Here is an 18,392-nt window from a genome sequence, read left to right as displayed (position 1 = left end):
CAGAAGGTGGGGCAGGGGAACAAGAATGGAATGACTGTTCTGTAAGAAACAAACAAAAAATTAAAACAAAGGGTTAAGTGACTTGCCCAAGGTCACATAGTAAGAGTATGAGGCAGAATTTGAACTCAGGTCCTCCTGACTCCAGGGCCGGTGCTCTATCCACTGTGCCACCTAGCTGCCCCAGCCAATATATTTTTAAGTGTTTGTAATTTGTTTTCCGGGCAATGAGGGTTAAATGACTTGCCCAAGGTCACACAGCTAGTAAGTGTCAAGTGTCTGAGGCCGGATTTGAACTTAGTTCCTCCTGAATCCAGGGTAGGTGTTTTATCCACTGTACCACCTAGCTGCCCTGTAATTTTTTTAATGATACAAGCTTTGACTGCTTTGTATAAAATACATAAACATATAATTGGCCTATATTGAGAGCAGTCTCTGGTGTTCTCATCTTTTTAGTAATAAATGTGTGATACCTTCTGTTAAGAAAAATGGAATTAGATATACATCAGAGTCAATATGAGTAAAGTGCTTTGGTAGCCATTTCTTTATTACTGTGAAACATTTTAGTCAACATTGTGGATTTCATCTGAACCTGCCATTTTCTAGGTTTGCAAAGAAGCGAGAATTCCATCCACCTCCCTCAACATCACCATTCTTCTTTTCATTATAATAACAGTATACAGCTTTCTCTTTCACATTTGATCAAGTTATCCTTGTGTTTTTGGACTGGTTTGGGTTTTTTTTGGGGGGGGGCGGGTTGTTTTAGTGAGACAACTGGGGTTAAGTGACTTGCCCAGGGTCACACAGCTAGTAAGTGTTAAGTGTCTGCGGCCGGATTTGAACTCAGGTACTCCTGACTCCAGGGCGGGTGTTCTATCCACTGCGCCACCTCGCTGCCCCTTTTGGACTGGTTCTTGACCATATAGATGATCAGATATTTTCCACATGCTTCAAGTATTTTCTTTCTCCCTCTCCCTCTCTCTCCCCTTCTCCTTTTCTCTCCTATCTCCCTCTCTCCTCCCTTTCCCTCTCTCCCTCTCGCTGTCTCTCCTCCCTTTCCCTCTCTCCCTCTTTCTCCCTCTTCCTCTCTCCCCCTATCCTTTTCTCTCCCTCTATCTCCCTCTCTCCCCCCTTTTCCTCTCTCTGTCTCTCTTTCCCTCTCCTTCTCCTTCTTCTTTTCTCTTTCCTTCTCCTTCTCCTCTTCCCTTCCTTTCCTCCCTCCCTCCCTCTCCTCTAATGCCTTTGTTTCTCAAGCTTCTTTTGCCTAGTATTTATTGGGATTTTTAAAATTCTTTATGCTACTTTGACTCCTTTTATCATCTTAACCTATTTGGCTTTCACTTTTAACTAAAGTCAACAGGAATTTCTGATCGACTTTTGTTTTCTAGAATTCCTTTCCACCTGTTTTTCATTCTTTTTAATTAAGTGATAGGGTGTCCAGAGTCTCCTGTGCTTACCAGCTATCATATTGATGTGATCTCCCAATATCTTTGTGTGAGGCTTCAATAGTTTCTCAAACCACTTCTGCCATGGTGGTATTTGATACTCATCCTTAGGAGTATTCCTAGATAGCTCTACCTTTCCTCCCATGACCCTTACCATGACAACAGCCACATACACTCTCATAAACTGTTGTGTGCAGGCCCTAAAATGTTTTGTTCCACCCTCTGTCAAATACTGTGCTCACTCATTGTGATCAGAGTAGATACCAGCTTTTTAAAACTGCTCCCTCATTTTGTGGGTCTATAAGTTGGTTTTGTGCCATCCAACTAATGGGTTTTCAACATTCCAGTCTGCTTTCCAGAGTAATTTGTGGCATTATCACTATTTTTGCCATCTGTTTCATCATTAGGTAGTACTCCTAGAGTTTGCATTGGGTAGATTTTCAAAATCTTCAAGTTCTTTAGATTTTCTCCTCTTTGAGTGTAAGTTACTCCTTATCTCTACTTTTATTTCATCTAATCCAGGCTGAGGAATGAAACGATTTCTTACAATTGCCCTTGATTGGTCTGCTGTATACTGGTACATAAGTTGAATCCAAAGATACCGTTGACAGAAAGCAGGCTGAAGCCTTTGCCTACTTCCACTTCTGTTGTGTTACAGGACTTCCATTTAATAAAAGCATTCATATCTTCAGGCTATTTCACATGTACTCCTGGTCAGCCTGCATTAGCGGTCAATGCCTTCTGTGTGGAAGCACTTCCCGAATGCAGGAGATTGGTTTTTCTCATTGTCCTCTTTGGGATGAAAACATAAAGGGGCATCACTGATCCCTCTGTCTTCCCTGTCCAGCCAATTGAGAATGGCTCTGGCCTGCAACCTTCCACTGCCCCCATCTATTTCTTACATGCATAGAAGTAATGACATCACACTGGCTGGGGTGCTAACCCAATCGTCAGTATCACTGGAGCCCAGTGGACCAGCACTTCCGAGATCCTGCCAGGTCTTCACAGCTACCATAGTTGGCGTACAGTAGGGTATATCACCCTGGCTGGCATTCCCTCCCTTTGCTATTCCCTCCCTCCCCTGTGACATAAGCAATGGATTGAGGTCTGAGGAGGTGGTTGTGCCTACTGTCATCATCTTCACGTATTTGAAGGGCAATCAGATGGAAGAGGCATGAGATTCAGTCAGTTTGGCCCAGAGTTCACAACCAAGAGCAGTTGCAAAGAAAATAATGTTGGCTGTGTGACCCTGGGCAAGTTACTTAACCCCAATTGCCTCACCAAAAAAAAAAAAAAAAAGAATGTTAGTTCCATCTGCTGACTCCAGGCATTTTCACTGACTGTCCCCCATGCCTAGAACCCTCTGCCTCCTTGTCTCCATTTTCTTGCCTCCCCACCTTCCTTTAAGTCTCAGATAAAATAGAGACTTCTGCAAGAAACCTTTCCCAGTCCTCATTCCAATCAGTATCTTCTCTCTGAAACTGTCTCAACTTATCCTAAATATAGTTTCTTTGTACATAGTTGTTTACATGTTGTCTCTCCCATTAGAACGTGAACTCCTTGAGAACAGAGACTTATTTTTGCCTTTCTTTGTGGAGCCCACAGCTTACACAGTACCTGGAACATAGTAGGCATTTAATAAATGCTTGTTGACTTGACTTAACTTGATTTAATGTGAAGAGAAATGTCCTAAAAAAAATCAGAGCCAGATGAAAGTGGAATGATCTGTCCCAAGAGGTATTGGGTTCCCCATTACAATAGATATCCAAGTGAAGACTGGATGACCACTTGCCAAGGACCAGGTCACCTAGATTTCTCTTCAGATGCTTGTGGGACTAGATATCCTCTGAGGTCCTTTCCAACTCTAAGATTGTTTCTTTCCACATTCTGACTACATCATGCCCCCTATTCTGGTTGAAAGGTTAACATTTTCATTAACCAGCTGTTAAAGATTTTGGGGGTCAGAGACTTGAACAGGTTTGAGTTGTCCTGAATCATTGATTCAGCTTTGTTTCTTTTTAACCAAATGGACTAAATCAATGGCTTACTTTGGATAGGCAAGCCCAGGTAGCTGGATGGTAAATGTGGAATGAGGCTATAAATACAAGAGCTATGACTTGTCCTAAATACCTTATCTGTAGTAGTAGTAGTAGTAGTAGGCCTCCACCAGTCGCGAACAACCATGGATCAGCGCCTTGAAGAGCCACAGGCCACAGGCCACAGTGTGCCTGTGCAGTCTGATACGGGAGCCGCAGCTCCTGAGTGACTTATAACTGGTAACTGCCACATCCTGTGTTGTATCTACCCCATGAGGGAGGAGTGTCCTCTCGAGGGTGCTGGCCTGGGCGGATCAATATGGAAAACAAGCTGTTGCCCATGCAGCAGGTTTTCCCTCTCCGTGGATCCAAAGGAGAGGCAGAGCCAATACAGTTTGGCACCAGTGCTGCCGCAGGAGTTGCCAAAGGGATGTGACGTCCAACATCCAACTGCCTAAGGGATTCTGACTCCTGATTTTTCCTCGGGGTTAACTCCCAAAGCCTTTCCCATATATGGGTATAGCCGCAAGGCAGCAGAGGTTTAAAATCAGGGTTTCCTTCCCCTAGGTTAGTTGCCTGCCAAGGCTAATGAGCCCCACCTGCCCGAAGTGACTGGTTTTAAGGCGCCAGTGATTCGCCTTTGCTCTTCCTCCTGTTAGTGGAAACAGTTCCACCACGAGAAGGCCAGGAGTTGGGCTTCGGTTGTCAGAGGCTATTTGAGACACACGCTATTGGAGCATTTTATAGAGAGTGGAAGCTTATCCCCACTCCCACCCTGGCATGACAAACCTTTGGAACCACCTTATCTGTACAATCCAGATAAAAGTGTAAGACAGTGAGCAGCTAAGTGATGCAGTGGATAAAGCACTGACCCTGGATTCAGGAGGACCTGAGTTCAAATCTGGTTTCAGACACTTGACACTTACTAGCTGTGTGACCCTGGGCAAGTCACTTAACCCTCATTGCCCCACCAGGGGGGAAAAAAGTGTAAGACAGAGTAGTGCAGAGGAGATAGCCCAGGCTCAGGACTTACCACATCTGGCTTCCAGTTTCAGCTCTGCCACTTAATTACTGCATAAACAGCATGTTGTTTCTCTTTGTTGGACCCCAGTTTCTTCTGTAAGATTAGGGAGTCAGACCAGATGGTGCCTTTCAGTTCTGACATTCTGTGATTAAATCAAAGAGAAAAATGTACTTGAACTAGAATCACTGAATTTGAGAGTTAGAGAAACCTCAACAACTTTGGGGTCCAACTCATATCCCGAAGGAATCCCCATAATACTATGCCTGACCCATGGTCATCCAGGCCTTTGCTTGAAGCCCACCAGTGAGGGAGAACCCACATCCTCCCAAGGCTACCCATTCCATTCTGGGATAGCTTGAATTGTTAGGGTGTCTTTCTTGACATGAAGCCCACATTTGCCTCTTTGTAGTTTCTAGTCATTACTCCTGGTTCTGCTCTCTGGGGCCATGTCAAACAAGTCTCCTTCCTCTTCTACAGAGCAGCCCTTTAAATCCTATAAAGACAGCTGTGGTATCTCCCCTGAACCTTCTCTTCCCTGGTCTTTTGTCTGATCCTCATATGACATGGGCTGGAGACTCTCTACCACTACCATCCTGGTTATGCTCCCGCAGACACTCTACAGGGGACTTCTCAAACTCTGGTACCCAGAATTGAATATAATATTCCAGATATGGTCTAATAAGGCCAAGATACAGAAGAGCTATCACCTCCTTATTCTTGGAAGTTCTGCTTCTCAGTGCAGCCCAAGATTACACTATCTATAGAAGCTCTAGGTTTAAATCCTGACTTAATTATTGTTAAGGGCTAAAATTCTAGCTAGTCTGTCTAAAATATCTAATGAGTGGTCGCCAATCAATTACAAGCTTTAGCAAGAGTTAGACTTTTAAGCATTTATTAAGGAGAATAAGAATTTGGTAAAGAGAGAGAGAAAGGCCTAGATTCCTATCTATTAAAGGGAGAGCACATTTCTAGCTCCCTTCTCCGCCAGCGTCCTCAGGAAAGAGACCCAGAGTCAGCGCCAGTCTCTTCCTTCCTCCTCCCACTAGTCTGCGTCACTTCCTCCCCGCCAAAGAAAAGACTCCTGGTCTTGCCCTCAAAGACCTTCGCTTCATGGGCAGAACTCTTCTACAGTAAGTATCCAGCAGGTGGCGTCATTCCAATCGTTACAGTCCCCCCTGTTGTTCCTCAAGAAACAAAATGTTTCCTTGACGGAACATTATCATCTTAGCATTTTTCAGGCCTAAAGACAGGAAGATTCATCTTCCTGAGTTCAAATTCAGCCTCAGACACTCACTAGCTAGTGTGACCCCTCCTGGGCAAGTCATTTAACTCTGTTTGCCTCAGTTTCTCATCCATAAATTGATCTGGAGAAGGAAGTGGCAAACTCCAATATTTTTGACAAGAAAACCACAAATGGGGTCACAAAGAGTTGGATACTACAAAAAATGACAATTACTAGGCAAATTACCTATATGGACCTTAGTTTTCTACGCTATTAAATAGGAATAATAAACCCTCCCTCCCTGGGATGTTGAGAAAATCTAATGAAAGAATTTTATGAAAGTGTTTTAAAAACATAAAGTGCCAAGTCAATTCAGCCCAACTCTTAGACCATAAAGTATAGTCTTTATCAAGGACCCAGACCTACCACAGATGGTAGGCTGAGAGATTACTTCAAGTTTCATTAATCCAAAAAACAACATTTCCTAAACTTTTCAGAGGTTACCACTTACCAAGTACTTGTTTTTCAATTTTTTAATATTTTTATCTAAAGTTTTGAGTTCTAAACTCTATCCCTCACTCCCATCCCCCCCTCCCTGAGGCAGCAAGCAATCAGATGTAGGTTATACATATGCAATTACGTAAAACATTTCCATATTAGTCATTTTGTACAAGAACACTTGAATAAAAGAAAGAAAGAAAGAAGTTGAAAAAGAGCATGCTTCAGTCTGTATTCATTCAGTATCAGTTCTTTCTTTGGAAGTGGATAGTATGCTTCATCATTAGTCCTTTGGGATTGTCCTGGATCATTATATGCTGAGAATTGCTAAGTCATTCACAGTTTTTCATTGAAAAATATTGTTGCTATATACAGCATTCTCCTGGTTCTGTTCACTTCACTATACATCAATTCATGTAAGCCTTTCCAGGCCTTTCTGAAATCATCCTGCTTGTCATTTCTTATAGCACAATAATATTCCATCACCATCATATATACCACAGTTTGTTTAGCCATTCCCTCATTGATGGGCGTCCCTTTGATTTCCAGTTCTTAGCCACCAGGAAAAAAATTACTTGTCCCAACCCAAAAAGGAAAAAGGAAAAGTTGAAATTGAAAGAAAACAAAAGTGATCCCATTACATATGGTAGTAATAGTAGAGTTTCCTGTGTGCATGTAGCCAGTCAATAAACATTTATTAAGTGCCAACTATACATCAGGCACTATGCTAAGTACTAAGGATAGAAAGGACAAAGGCAGTCCCTGCTCTCAAGGAATTCAGAGTCCAATGGGAGAGAAAATATACAAACAATTATGTACAAACTAAAGAGATAGATAAATAGATATATACATACATACATGGATTGGGAATAATCTCAGAAGGAAAGCACTAGCATTAATGGTGATTGGGAAGGCGTCTTGTAGAAAGTTGGATTTTAGCGAGACCTGAAGAAAGTTAGGGAAGTCAGGAATTTGGGATGAGGAGGGAAATGTTGGGAGTCAGAAGATGGAGTATTTTGTTTGAGAACATCAAGGAGATCAATGTTGGATCACAGGGGTGGGAAGGGGTGGGGGAAGGTACGGTCTATGATGACAGAAGAGGTAGGAGGGATCCAAATTATGAATGGCTTTGAATTCCAAGTGGAGAACTTCATATATGATCCTAGAGATGATAGGGAGCTGCTGGAGTTTATTGAGTAGTGGGGTGACATAGGCAGACCTGTGCTTTTGTTGGTGGTGGTGGTGGTGGTGGTGGTGGTGTTTTGGGTTTTTTTAGGGCAATGAAGGTTAAGTGACTTGCCCAGGGTCACACAGCTAGTAAGTGTTAAGTGTCTGAGGCCAGATTTGCATTCAGGTACTTCTGAATCCAGGGCCGGTGCTTTATCCACTAAGCCACCTAGCTGCCCCCAGACCTGTGCTTTTGGAAGATCAGTTTGACAGCTGAGTGGAGGATGAACTGCATAGGAATGCGGGAGAGGTTTCACCTCTCTTTCCCTCAGCCCAAACTACTCGTCTCACACACACCCTGTTACTAATTTTCCTCTGTGACTTTAGATGGGTCACTTCCCTTTTCTGGTCCTTAGCCTCTTCATCTTTAAATGAACTGCTAGATGGGGCACCTAGGTGGTGCAGTGGATAAAGCACCGGCCCTGGATTCAGGAGGACCTGAGTTCAAATCTGGCCTCAGACACTTGACACTTACTAGCTGTGTGACCCTGGGCAAGTCACTTAACCCTCATTGCCCCTCAAAAATAAATACATACATATATAAACTACTAGACAATATCTAAAGTTGCTTCTAACATTCTATGGTTCCATGAGTCTAAATCCCTCCTAGCTCTATGATTCTGTGGTTCTAGGATTCTGAGGACCCTTCTAGCTCTGATATTGTGTTCTACGTTTCTAAAGATATTTCTGACATTCCATGGTTCTATGAATCCATTCTCTTCCATCTCTGACATGCTGGTGCCAGGATTCTAAGGTCCCTCTGAGTTCTGGATTCTAAGATCCTTTCTAGCTCTGACTGGCCTTCTCTGCTTCTAAGGTCACCATGAGATAACTGCTGCCATGGACTTCTCAGCTGACTTTAGGACAGAGGTCTCTGTTCTTAGAGCATAGTAGCCTCTCAGGGCCTCTCAAGAAATTTGCTCTTTATAAAGAACATGATGAAGGGGTATGGGTGTTTCCAAGGCCCAGAGTGCCTGAGCATACTCTAAACTTGGTACTCCAAAACTTGGCCTTCACTTTGCTAATTCTTGACCTTTTCTGCTTCTCTCCCCCACAGGCCCCCCCTCTCAGCGCCAGGTGCAGAATGGCCCTTCTCCTGATGAGATGGAAGTTCAGAGAAGGTAACTTGCTCTACTGTGCCCAGATTGGCTGAACAGATGACCTGATAGGCAATCGCGCTAGTATTGAGGCAGTTATGCTTGATTGGTGGCAACAAGGGCCAACTGGAAGTGATGGGGATAGATGGGGAGTCAGTTGTGTCTGACTCTTTGCAACTCCATTTGGGGTTTTCTTGGCAGAGATATTAGAGAGGTTTGCCATTTCTCCAGCTCATTATACAAATGAGGAAACTGAGGCAAACAGGGTTCAGTCACTTGCCCAGTCACACAGCTAGTACTTGTCTGAGTACTCTAGATACTTGTCTGAGGTCAGATTTGAACACAGGTCTTCCTGACTGCAGGTCTGGTCATCTATCCATTACACCACTTAGCTGCCCCCAGTTCCCAGCTCTACCCCTTCAGTACCTTAGTTTCTTCATCTGTTTCCTCATCTACAACTCAGTAAGGGTCATTTTCTTTGGTGATAATTGTAGTTGTTTTTGGAATAGACTGAAGGTTTCATTAGTATAAAGAACTCCTGATGAGCAAACACCTTCTACCAATGAAATTCAGCACCTGTTCTGCAACTTATAAGGGAATTACCTCAGACATTGACTGGATAAGTGACGTGCCCAATGCCACACAAACAGTTTGTGTCAGATGTAGAACTTCCTTTACTCGACCTTTAATCTCTAGGTTGGGAAACCTAGTAAATAGTCTTCCTTTTTCTGAGGTTGGCTCTCTATTTAATACACCAGGATTTTTCAAACCGTACTGCCAGGAATCCATTGTTTGTTATAAATGGGCCTTAGGTTGTTTGTGGGCAGCTAGGTGGCTCAGTGGATAGAGTGCCAGGCCTGGAGTCAGGAACACCTCAGTTCAAATCTAGCCTCAGATACTTACTAGCTGTTTGACCTTGGGCAAGTCACTTAACTTCTGTTTGCCTTAATCCACTGTAGAAGGAAATGGAAACCACTCCAATATCCCTGTTTAAGGGATGTGGCCACTACTGAACAAACAAGCAAGGTTGTTTGTTAATATGCATAAAAATAATAGCTTTAGGGTTTTGTTTAAACTGAAGGAAATGTTTGAGAACCCTTTCACTATACCCCACTGCCTCTAATTGTTAAATTAGGCTGCAACTAATGTACCTGATCCCCTGAGCCTCGGTTTCTTCCTATGTAAAATGGGAGCATTGAATTAGGTGCTCAGGGCCCTTCCCAGTTCTAACATTCTGTCATCAAATTTCTGTCAGGACTCACTATTAGTGAGTATTATTAGTACTAATAACTCTCACTTCTGTAACAGATTAAGCTTTGGAAAGCATTTTCCTCACAACCACACTATATTCCCATCTTACAGGGGGAACAGCTGAGGCCGTGAAAGGTAAACAGTGTCTTGCCCTTGAGTACATAGCTTACAAGTGTCTAAGATTCATAATCAGGTCCCCTGACATCAAGTTCCACACTATCTCATGCCTTATTACTCTTATTGGAAGACAGGGATAGAGTATTTTTTTTATTATTATGATATCTCCCTTGCCTTCCACGGGGCTTAACACGTAAGCAACATTTAATAAATGTTTGTTGAATGAATGGATGCATGAAAAAATGGGGTTATGGCTCCAGAGTATGGACAACTAGCTGCAAAGGGGGGAAAATAGATTATATCCATCTAAATCTATAAAACACTTGAGTAAACATAGGTTAATTCAACCTGATTATAACAAGAATTCTTTATGTTCATGAGTGCTTTCAGGAGACCTAAGTGCTGGCCATGGATTCTCCACTGGCATTCTATGAAACCTCTTTTTTAAATTTTAAATGGGGCAATGAGGGTTAAGTGACTTGCCCAGGGTCACACAGCTAGTAAGTGTCAAGTGTCTGAGGCCGGATTTGAACTCAGGTCCTCCTGACTCCAGGGCCAGTGCCACCCTCCATTCTATGAAACCTTGAGCAAAATCACTTAACCTTTCTGTGCCTTGGTTTCCCATCCTAGCTACATCACAGAAATGATACAAGGCCCTTCCAAGATAATGAATGTGGAAGTCCTAAAATGAACTTTATACAAGTTCTAGCTATCACCATTATCACTGCTTATTAGACTGTTCATCCCACTTCCTTAACCTAAAGGGGAAGTTATCTGTAGGTTTTTCAAAGTGAGAGAATTGGGTTTCCTCTCCTCAGCACTGGTGGATGCAAGATTTTCATACATACAAACCAGACCCAAAGACTACTGCCATGTCCTCTGCCAAGCATGATGCTAAGTGGGTCATTTATTTATCCAAATAAGTACACACAATAATGCTGTGAGGTAGGTGTGCCAAAATTAACCAATCCTTTTGACATTTTATATAAGCTCAGCCTCCCTTTCCAAATAGCCGGATGCTAAGGCTGCACTTAGGAGCAGTATTCTTAAGATAAAAAAGAAAATGTTTGGAGGGGGAAAGAACATTACTCTTAGAGTCACCCCATCTCTGCCACTGACCTTCCACAATCAAAACCAAATGTCTCTTATGAGGAATTTGTTGTTGCTTAGCCATTTTTCAGTCGCGTCCGACTCTTCGTGACCCATTTGGAGTGGTTTTCCATTTCCTTCTCCAGTTCATTTTACGGATGAGGAAACTGAGGCAAACAGGGTTAAGCAACTTGCTCAAGGTCACACAGCTAGTAAGTGTCTGAAGCCAGATTTGAATTCAGGAAAATGAGTCTTCCTGACTCCAGGCCCAGGACTGTGCCACTTAGCTGCCCTTCTTATGAGGAATGTATCCAAGCAAGGATAATCATGGAAGCAAAAGCTCTTGAGAATTGAGAGAAGGGTAGGGGCAGCTAGGTGGCACAGTGGATAAAGCACTGGCCCTAGAGTCAGGAGGACCTGAGTTCAAACCCGGCCTCAGACACTTGACACTTAGTAGCTGTGTGACCCTGGGCAAGCCACTTAACCCTCATTGCCCTGCCCAAAAATTAAAAAAAAGGAGAGAGAGAAAGAATCAAGAGAGGGGGCAGCTAATGGCATGGTGTATAGAGCACTGGCCTTGGAGTCAGGAGGACCTGAGTTCAAATTCTGCCTTAGATACTTACTAGTTATATGACCTTGGGCAAGTCACTTAAGAAACCTGAGAGGCCACATAAAGAGAAGCTGGAAAGTGGTAGGAAGTGGGTATACTTAGAAGGAAGTGACATGGAAACCTAGTTCTGAACAAGATAAGGCAAAAGGTCACCTCTCAGGGCCCAGTGTCCCCAGGAGAGAGTCCACCCCTCCCCCTCCATCACAATTGGATGATGATGATGGCTAGAGTGTGGGTGGCATGATGTGGAGAGGACCAGTGCTACTCTCCCAATGAAGAAATCTCCTCCACAGTATCCCCCAAAAGTCATTTTACAGTCTTTGTGTGAACACCTCCAGTAAAAGGATGCCCACTCCCTATCAAGGCAATCCAACCCATTATTGAACCACTCTGATTGTTGGGAATGTCTCAGTTGTCCAGGGGACCTGGGTTATAGTCCCGACTACCACTTCCTGTGTGACTTTGGACAACTTTCTTCCATCTCTGAGTCCTGATTTCTTCCTCTGGACAATGATGGGATTGGGCAAGGTGATCTCAGAGGTCTCTTCCCAACCTCAGAATTTTAGAATGTAGGGCTTTAGAACTGAAACAGACCTCAGAGACTTTGATCTACTCTGACCCTCTCGTTTTACAAAGGAGGAAATTGAGGCTCAAAGATGTCAAGTGATCCAGATTTCACAAACTGGTGACTTCATCCTTATAGGGTACTAGCCACACAGTAACTCCTTACACAGAGGCAGGTCTGAATCATTTCCCAGATGAGTAAAATGAGTGCTTGAGTGACTCACTTTGAGATCGCATAGCTAGTAAGTAACACAGCCAGAATCCAGACCCAGGGCTCTTTCCCCTACACCAAACTCCCTCTAGAATCCATCAGGATAATTTAATCCTGGTGAATAGGTTTCACTGGCAAAGACCTTGAGCCCTTCACACTCATTAAGCATACTGGCTGCATTTCTGACGTGGGCACTCTCTGCTCTTTGGTGAATTTTGAGTTCAACCTAGTGCCAGACTAAGAGAGTCGGGCAGCAAAGGGTCTTCCTGGGGAATATGTAGCCTGTTCCTGTGGCTGAGGGGCCCTCTAGTGGGCATTCTCTAAATGCCAGGGCTTAGAAAATGGGGAAACCAGGAAAACTCAACTGATGGCCCTCCCCTCCCACCAACCCCCATGATTGAGGGTCATGAAACATTGATGTTAACAAAGAGCTTAGAGATATCTAGTCCAATCACCTTGGTTTACGGATGAGGTTCCTTGGTTCCCAAAAGGGGGAAATGACTTGGCCAAGTTCACATAGCTAGCAACTAGTAGGGCCAAGATTAGAACCCAGGAGTCCTGCTCCCAATTCAGGTGCCCTTCTCTCTACATGTTTGGTGTAGGGGTTTTGTTTGGCTCTGGGATTTCATCATTAGGAACTCCCTAGGTAGTAACTCCTTTCCTCTGTATATGTAAAGATGCATAACTCTGTAACTTCCAGTCTTAGGGAGTAGTCTGGGATGTGAAAAGTAGAGCCATGAAGGGTGAGGCAGTGACATGACAAGGCAAGTAAGGGACCAGCTGGAGAGATGGGGACAGGCAGATGGGGCGGGGTCAGATAGGAGGGCAGGTACAGTGAGGGGGTGAGCATAGTTAATCATTTAATAGATTACTTCTTCTCTGCAAGATCTTCTTCCTCCAACCTATACTCACATAGCTAGTATGTAACAGAGGGCAGACCTGAACCCAGTTGTTCCTAAACTCAGAGACTAGCCAACCATCTACTTTTCCCTTCTGCCTCTCTTCCACAACAAAGGGCAACCCTTCAACTGCTAGGGGACATAGTGAATAGAGCACTAGACCTGGAGTCAGGAAGATCTGAATTCAAATCCAGCCTCTGAAACTTACTAGCGGTGTGACCCCAGCAAGTCATTTAACCTCTATTTGCCTCAATTCCTCATCTGTAAAATGGGGACACACTGGAGAAAGAAATGAAAAAATCACTCCAGTATCTGCCAAGAAAAACCATGCAGTCACATAGAGTCAGACACAACTGAATAACAAAACAGCCCTTCATTTCCCCCAGGGTCACAGAGAGAGTCAGTGACAGAACTAAGATTTGAACCAAGATCCCAAGTCCAATACTCTTTCCACCATACCACACACATTGTTCCCATTTAATCACAGAATATCAGCCCTAAGAGAGACCTGAGAAATCATCTGGTCCAACTCTTGTTTTACAGAAAGGAGGAAACTCTCTGGTATAAGAATTCACTATTTGACAAAAACTGCTGGGAAAACTGGAAAATAGTATGGCAGAAACTAGGCGTAGACCAACATCTTATACCATATACCACAGTAAAGTCAAAATGGGTACATGATCTAAACATAAAGGGTGATACCATAGGCAAATTATAAAAGGAAAGAATAGTTTACTTGTGCATACCCTTTGACCCAGCAATACCACTAGTATTTCTGTATGCCAAAGAGTTCATTAAAAAGGGAAAAGGACCCACATGTACAAAAATAATTGTGGCTGCTCTTTTTGTGGTGGCAAAGAATTGGAAATTGAGGGGATTCCCATCAATTGGGGAATGGCTGAACAAGTTGTGGCATATGAGTACAATGAAATACCATTGTGCTGTAAGAAATGATAAGTAGGTAGATTTCAGAAAAACCTAGAAAGACTTACATGAATTGATGCTGAGTGAAATGAGCAGAACCAAGAGAACATTATATACAGTATCAACAACTATTTGTGATGATCAACTGTAATACACTTAACTCTTCTCAGCAATACAGTGACCTAAGACAATGCCAAAAGACTCATGATGGAAAATGCTCTCTACATCCAAAAAAAGATCTGTGGAATCTGAATTCAGATCAAAGCATACTATTTTCACTTTTGTCATTGTCGTTGTTGTTGTTGTTGTTGTTGTTTCTTCTTTCTTGTGTTTTTTTTCTTTTCTAATTCTTCTCTCACAGCATAACTAATGTGGAAATATGTTTAACATGATTATAATGTTATGAGATTGCTTACTGGCTTTGAGAGGGGGAAGAAAGGAAGGGAGAAAGAAAAATTTGGAACTCAAAATCTTACAAAAATGAATGCTGAAAATTATCATTACATGTAATTGGGAAAAAATGAAATACTATTAAAAGTTTTTTTAAAAAGGAGGAAACTGAGGCCCAGAGAGACTAAATGATTTTTTCTTTTTTAATCATAAAAGTATTTTATTATTTTCTAATTACATGAGAGATAGTTTTCTTTTTTTTTAGTGAGGCAATTGGGGTTAAGTGACTTGCCCAGGGTCACACAGCTAGTAAGTGTTAAGTGTCTGAGGCTGGATTTGAACTCATGTACTCCTGACTCCAGGGCCGGTGCTCTATCCACTGTGCCACCTAACTGCCCTGAGAGCTAGTTTTCAATATTTGTTTTTATAAGATTTGTATTTCCAAATTTCTCTCCCTCCCTTCCCTCCCCCGCCCAAGAGAACATGAAATCTGATATAGGTTAGGTATGTACAATCACATTAAACATATTTCTGCATTAGTCATTCTGTGAAAGAAGAATCAGAGCAAAAGGGGAAAACCTCACAAAAGAAAAACAAAAATGTAGAAACAGTATGGTTCAATCTGCATTCAGATTTCACAGTTCTTTTTTCTGGATGTGGAGAGCATTTTCCATCATGAGTCATTTGGAATTATCTTGAACCACTGTATTGTTGAGAAGAGTTAAGTCTATCACAGTTGATCACAAGTGATTTTTTTCACAGTTATTCAGAGTATTAGTGACACAGCTAAGACAACTTCATTAATGTGTGTTGGACAAAGACGTAATAAGAAAAAGAGCAGAGCCTGAGTCAGGATGACTGGGTCCTTTGGCTTGGCTATAACCTCAGCCAGGTCACTTCATCTCTCTGGGGTCTTAGTTCCCTCCTCTGCAAAATGAGGAGATTGAACTAGATAATATCTAAGGTCCTTTTAGATCTAACATACTAGATTCTAAAATCCTAAGGCTCCTTCTAATTCTAACACTGTATTCTATTAAACCTAAGGTTCTTTCCATTTTTGGCTTTTTCTAATTTAATTAGGTAGCACAGTGGATAGAGCACCAGACCTGGAGTCAGGAAGACCTGAGTTCAAATCCAGCCTCAGACACTTACTGGCTGTGTGACCCTGAGCAAGACATTTAACCCTTTTTGCCTCAGTTTCCTCATCTGAAAAATGACTGGAGAAGGAAATGGCAAACCACTCCAGTATGTCTGCCAAGAAAATCCCAAATGGGGTCACAAAGAAACAGGCATGATTGAACCAACTGATCAACAACAACTCAAATGACTAAGTCTTGTTCTTCGTGCTCAAATGTTCTTTCACACCTTCCTCCCCAAAACAATGCCTTACCCAAAGTCACGTAGATGGCAAGTGCTAGAACTGAATGATTAAGTGCCTTAGGAACTTACAAATTATTGCTCATAAATTAATAGCACTCCAATGGAATCCTTGTCCATTGGCTCATCATGGCACAGAGGTGACCCTGGGCTCTCTGGGACTTTGCCCAGGAGAGGGAAAGTCCTACAAAATTGGAAGGACTTGAAATACAGACCTTGTGACAGACTTCTTGCCAGCTGTCTAAGAAGACAGGGAGCTCATCCCTAGAATGGTGGCTTCTAGGTGACAAATGTTTTTCTGCCAAAGCAACTCATAAAGACAGTCTATTACGGTTCAGAGGAAAGGAAGTATTGTACCTCATCTAGGCCACCCCCTTATTTTTATATAAAAGGAAACTGAGACCTAGGGAGGTCAGGTCACCTGTTCAAGGTCACATCAGGAGTTAGTGGCTGAGGTGAAACTAGCACTTCACTAGCCACAAAGAAGAGGGAAAAACTGTAGAGCAGGAGTTCACATTTTCTCCTATATAAGATGATAGAGGTAGTGGTGGTGGTGGTGGTGGTGGTGGTGGTGGTGGTGGTGGTGGTAATAGCTAGCAATTATATAGCATTTAAGGTTTGAGAAGAACTTTATACGTATTGTTTTACAACAATCCTAGCAAGAAGGCACTATTATTCTCACTCTACAAGATGAGGAAAATAAGACAGATAGAGGTTAAGTGACTTTCCCAGGGTCATATGACTAGTATTTGAGGTCAGATTTGAACTCAGGTCTTCTGGGATCAGATTCAACATCATACTCACCACTCTACTTGTTTGCCTAGAGGGTTGGACTTGGGGCTTTTGAAGCATTAAATAGTATCACTTTATGTTCTAGTAACATTTGATAAATTACATAGTCCTTTCACATTTATCATCTCCTTTGATCAGTCCCAGATGGAGGGACAACTCTCCATTTGGCAAATAAGAAAGCTTAAAATTCAGATCTCAATCTAGATTAAAATCCAGATCTTAGATCTAGAAATGAAATTACTTGCTCAAGTTCACACAGCTAGTAAAGGGGTAGAGCTACCACTCAACCCAAAGGTTCATGGCCCCCAGTTTAGTGTTTTTCCCCACTGTATTAAACTGCTTGAGTTGACACTATGGCATAGTGGAGGAACTGGCCTCAGAGTCAAGATCTGGATTTGAGTCCTGCCACTGACAAATATTGGCTTTGCCACCTTGGACAAGTCATTTAACCTCTCAATCCCTGGGAAAATCTCTCACTTCAGTACAGTTGCCAATCTGCATTGGTAGGAATTTCTCACCAGGAATTTCCTATACCCATGAAATTGAGGATCAAAACCTCTTCCTTCCCCCACAAAAATGCTTTCTGAAAATTGAAATAGATGCTTAGAATTCACGTTCTCCTTTGGGAACTGTAGTGTTGGAAAAAACCTTAGAAATCATCTAGTTCAACACCTTCGTTTTATTTTATTTTATTTTATTTGGGGGGGAGGGCAATGAGGGTTAAGTGACTTGCCCAGGGTCACACAGCTAGTGTTAAGTGTCTGAGGTCACATTTGAACTCAGGTCTTCCTGAATCCAGGGCTTGTGCTTTATCCACTGCATCACCTACCTGTCCCCCAACACCTTCATTTTACAGATAAAAGGTGATGGGGGGAGACCTAGAGATCTGAAATAATCACCTTTGTCCAAGGCCACACAAGTCAGAAGTGGCAGAGCTAGTATTCACACCCAAGGCATCTGGCTCTAAATCCAGTGCTTTTCCCACCATGTTAGGCCATCCTGCCCTATATTCACACTGTGCTCTTGAGTCTATGGCCATGGGGACATAAAAAGAAACATGTCGAGGCTATGTATTTAATGTTGGGGAGGTGATGGGTTAGGGCAGGGAAAAGACACAAACCTGAACTGCTCTCTTTCTTCCAGGCAAGTGATGGAACAGCAGCAACAGCGACAGGAGTCCTTGGAGAGAAGAACCTCCACTCCAGGTGAGGAAGGGCTGGGGTTATGGAGACGCCACCCAGCGACACTCTGCCCTGACCTCCCTCCTCTCTCTGGGGCTCAGCTTTATAGAAAGAAGAAAGGGACGGCTGTAGAAAGTGCTGGATTTGGAATCAGAGAACCAGGTTCAAATTTGGGCCCTGCTGCTTCCTCCCTGTAGGCCTCAGTTTTCTCATCTGCAGTATATGTTCTCTGAGGTCCCTTCCAGCTCTGCAAGTCTAAGATCTCAGCATGGCCTCCTTGTGAAGAAACTGGGATGGGTTTTTCCAAAGCTTGGAGGGAAGCAGAGGGAGAAACCTAGATCAGTCAGTCGAGTCCCTGTCCTACTAACCTTTAGCGATCATTTTGGAACAGAAGACCCACCTCAGGTGGTACGTCCTACCAGAAGCTTCCTCAGATTGCCC

At 42.9% G+C, this 18,392-nt stretch overlaps 1 protein-coding gene across 5 annotated transcripts in view; it reads left to right on the top strand.

Moving 5' to 3' along the window:
• The window catches only part of EVL (Enah/Vasp-like), a 289,813-nt gene that overhangs the window by 250,193 nt on the left and 21,228 nt on the right, over positions 1-18,392 (top strand). For all 5 annotated transcript variants that reach the window (XM_043989738.1, XM_043989736.1, XM_043989737.1 and 2 more), the window contains exons 4-5: positions 8,507-8,570; positions 17,914-17,975. In XM_043989738.1, the coding sequence (XP_043845673.1) occupies positions 8,507-8,570; positions 17,914-17,975 (126 nt within the window). The remainder of the gene's footprint in view (positions 1-8,506; positions 8,571-17,913; positions 17,976-18,392) is intronic.

Source organism: Dromiciops gliroides, chromosome 2, assembly GCF_019393635.1.
Source record: "Dromiciops gliroides isolate mDroGli1 chromosome 2, mDroGli1.pri, whole genome shotgun sequence".
Taxonomy (NCBI): Eukaryota; Metazoa; Chordata; class Mammalia; order Microbiotheria; family Microbiotheriidae; genus Dromiciops; species Dromiciops gliroides.
This window is presented reverse-complemented; position numbering and strand designations above follow the sequence as displayed.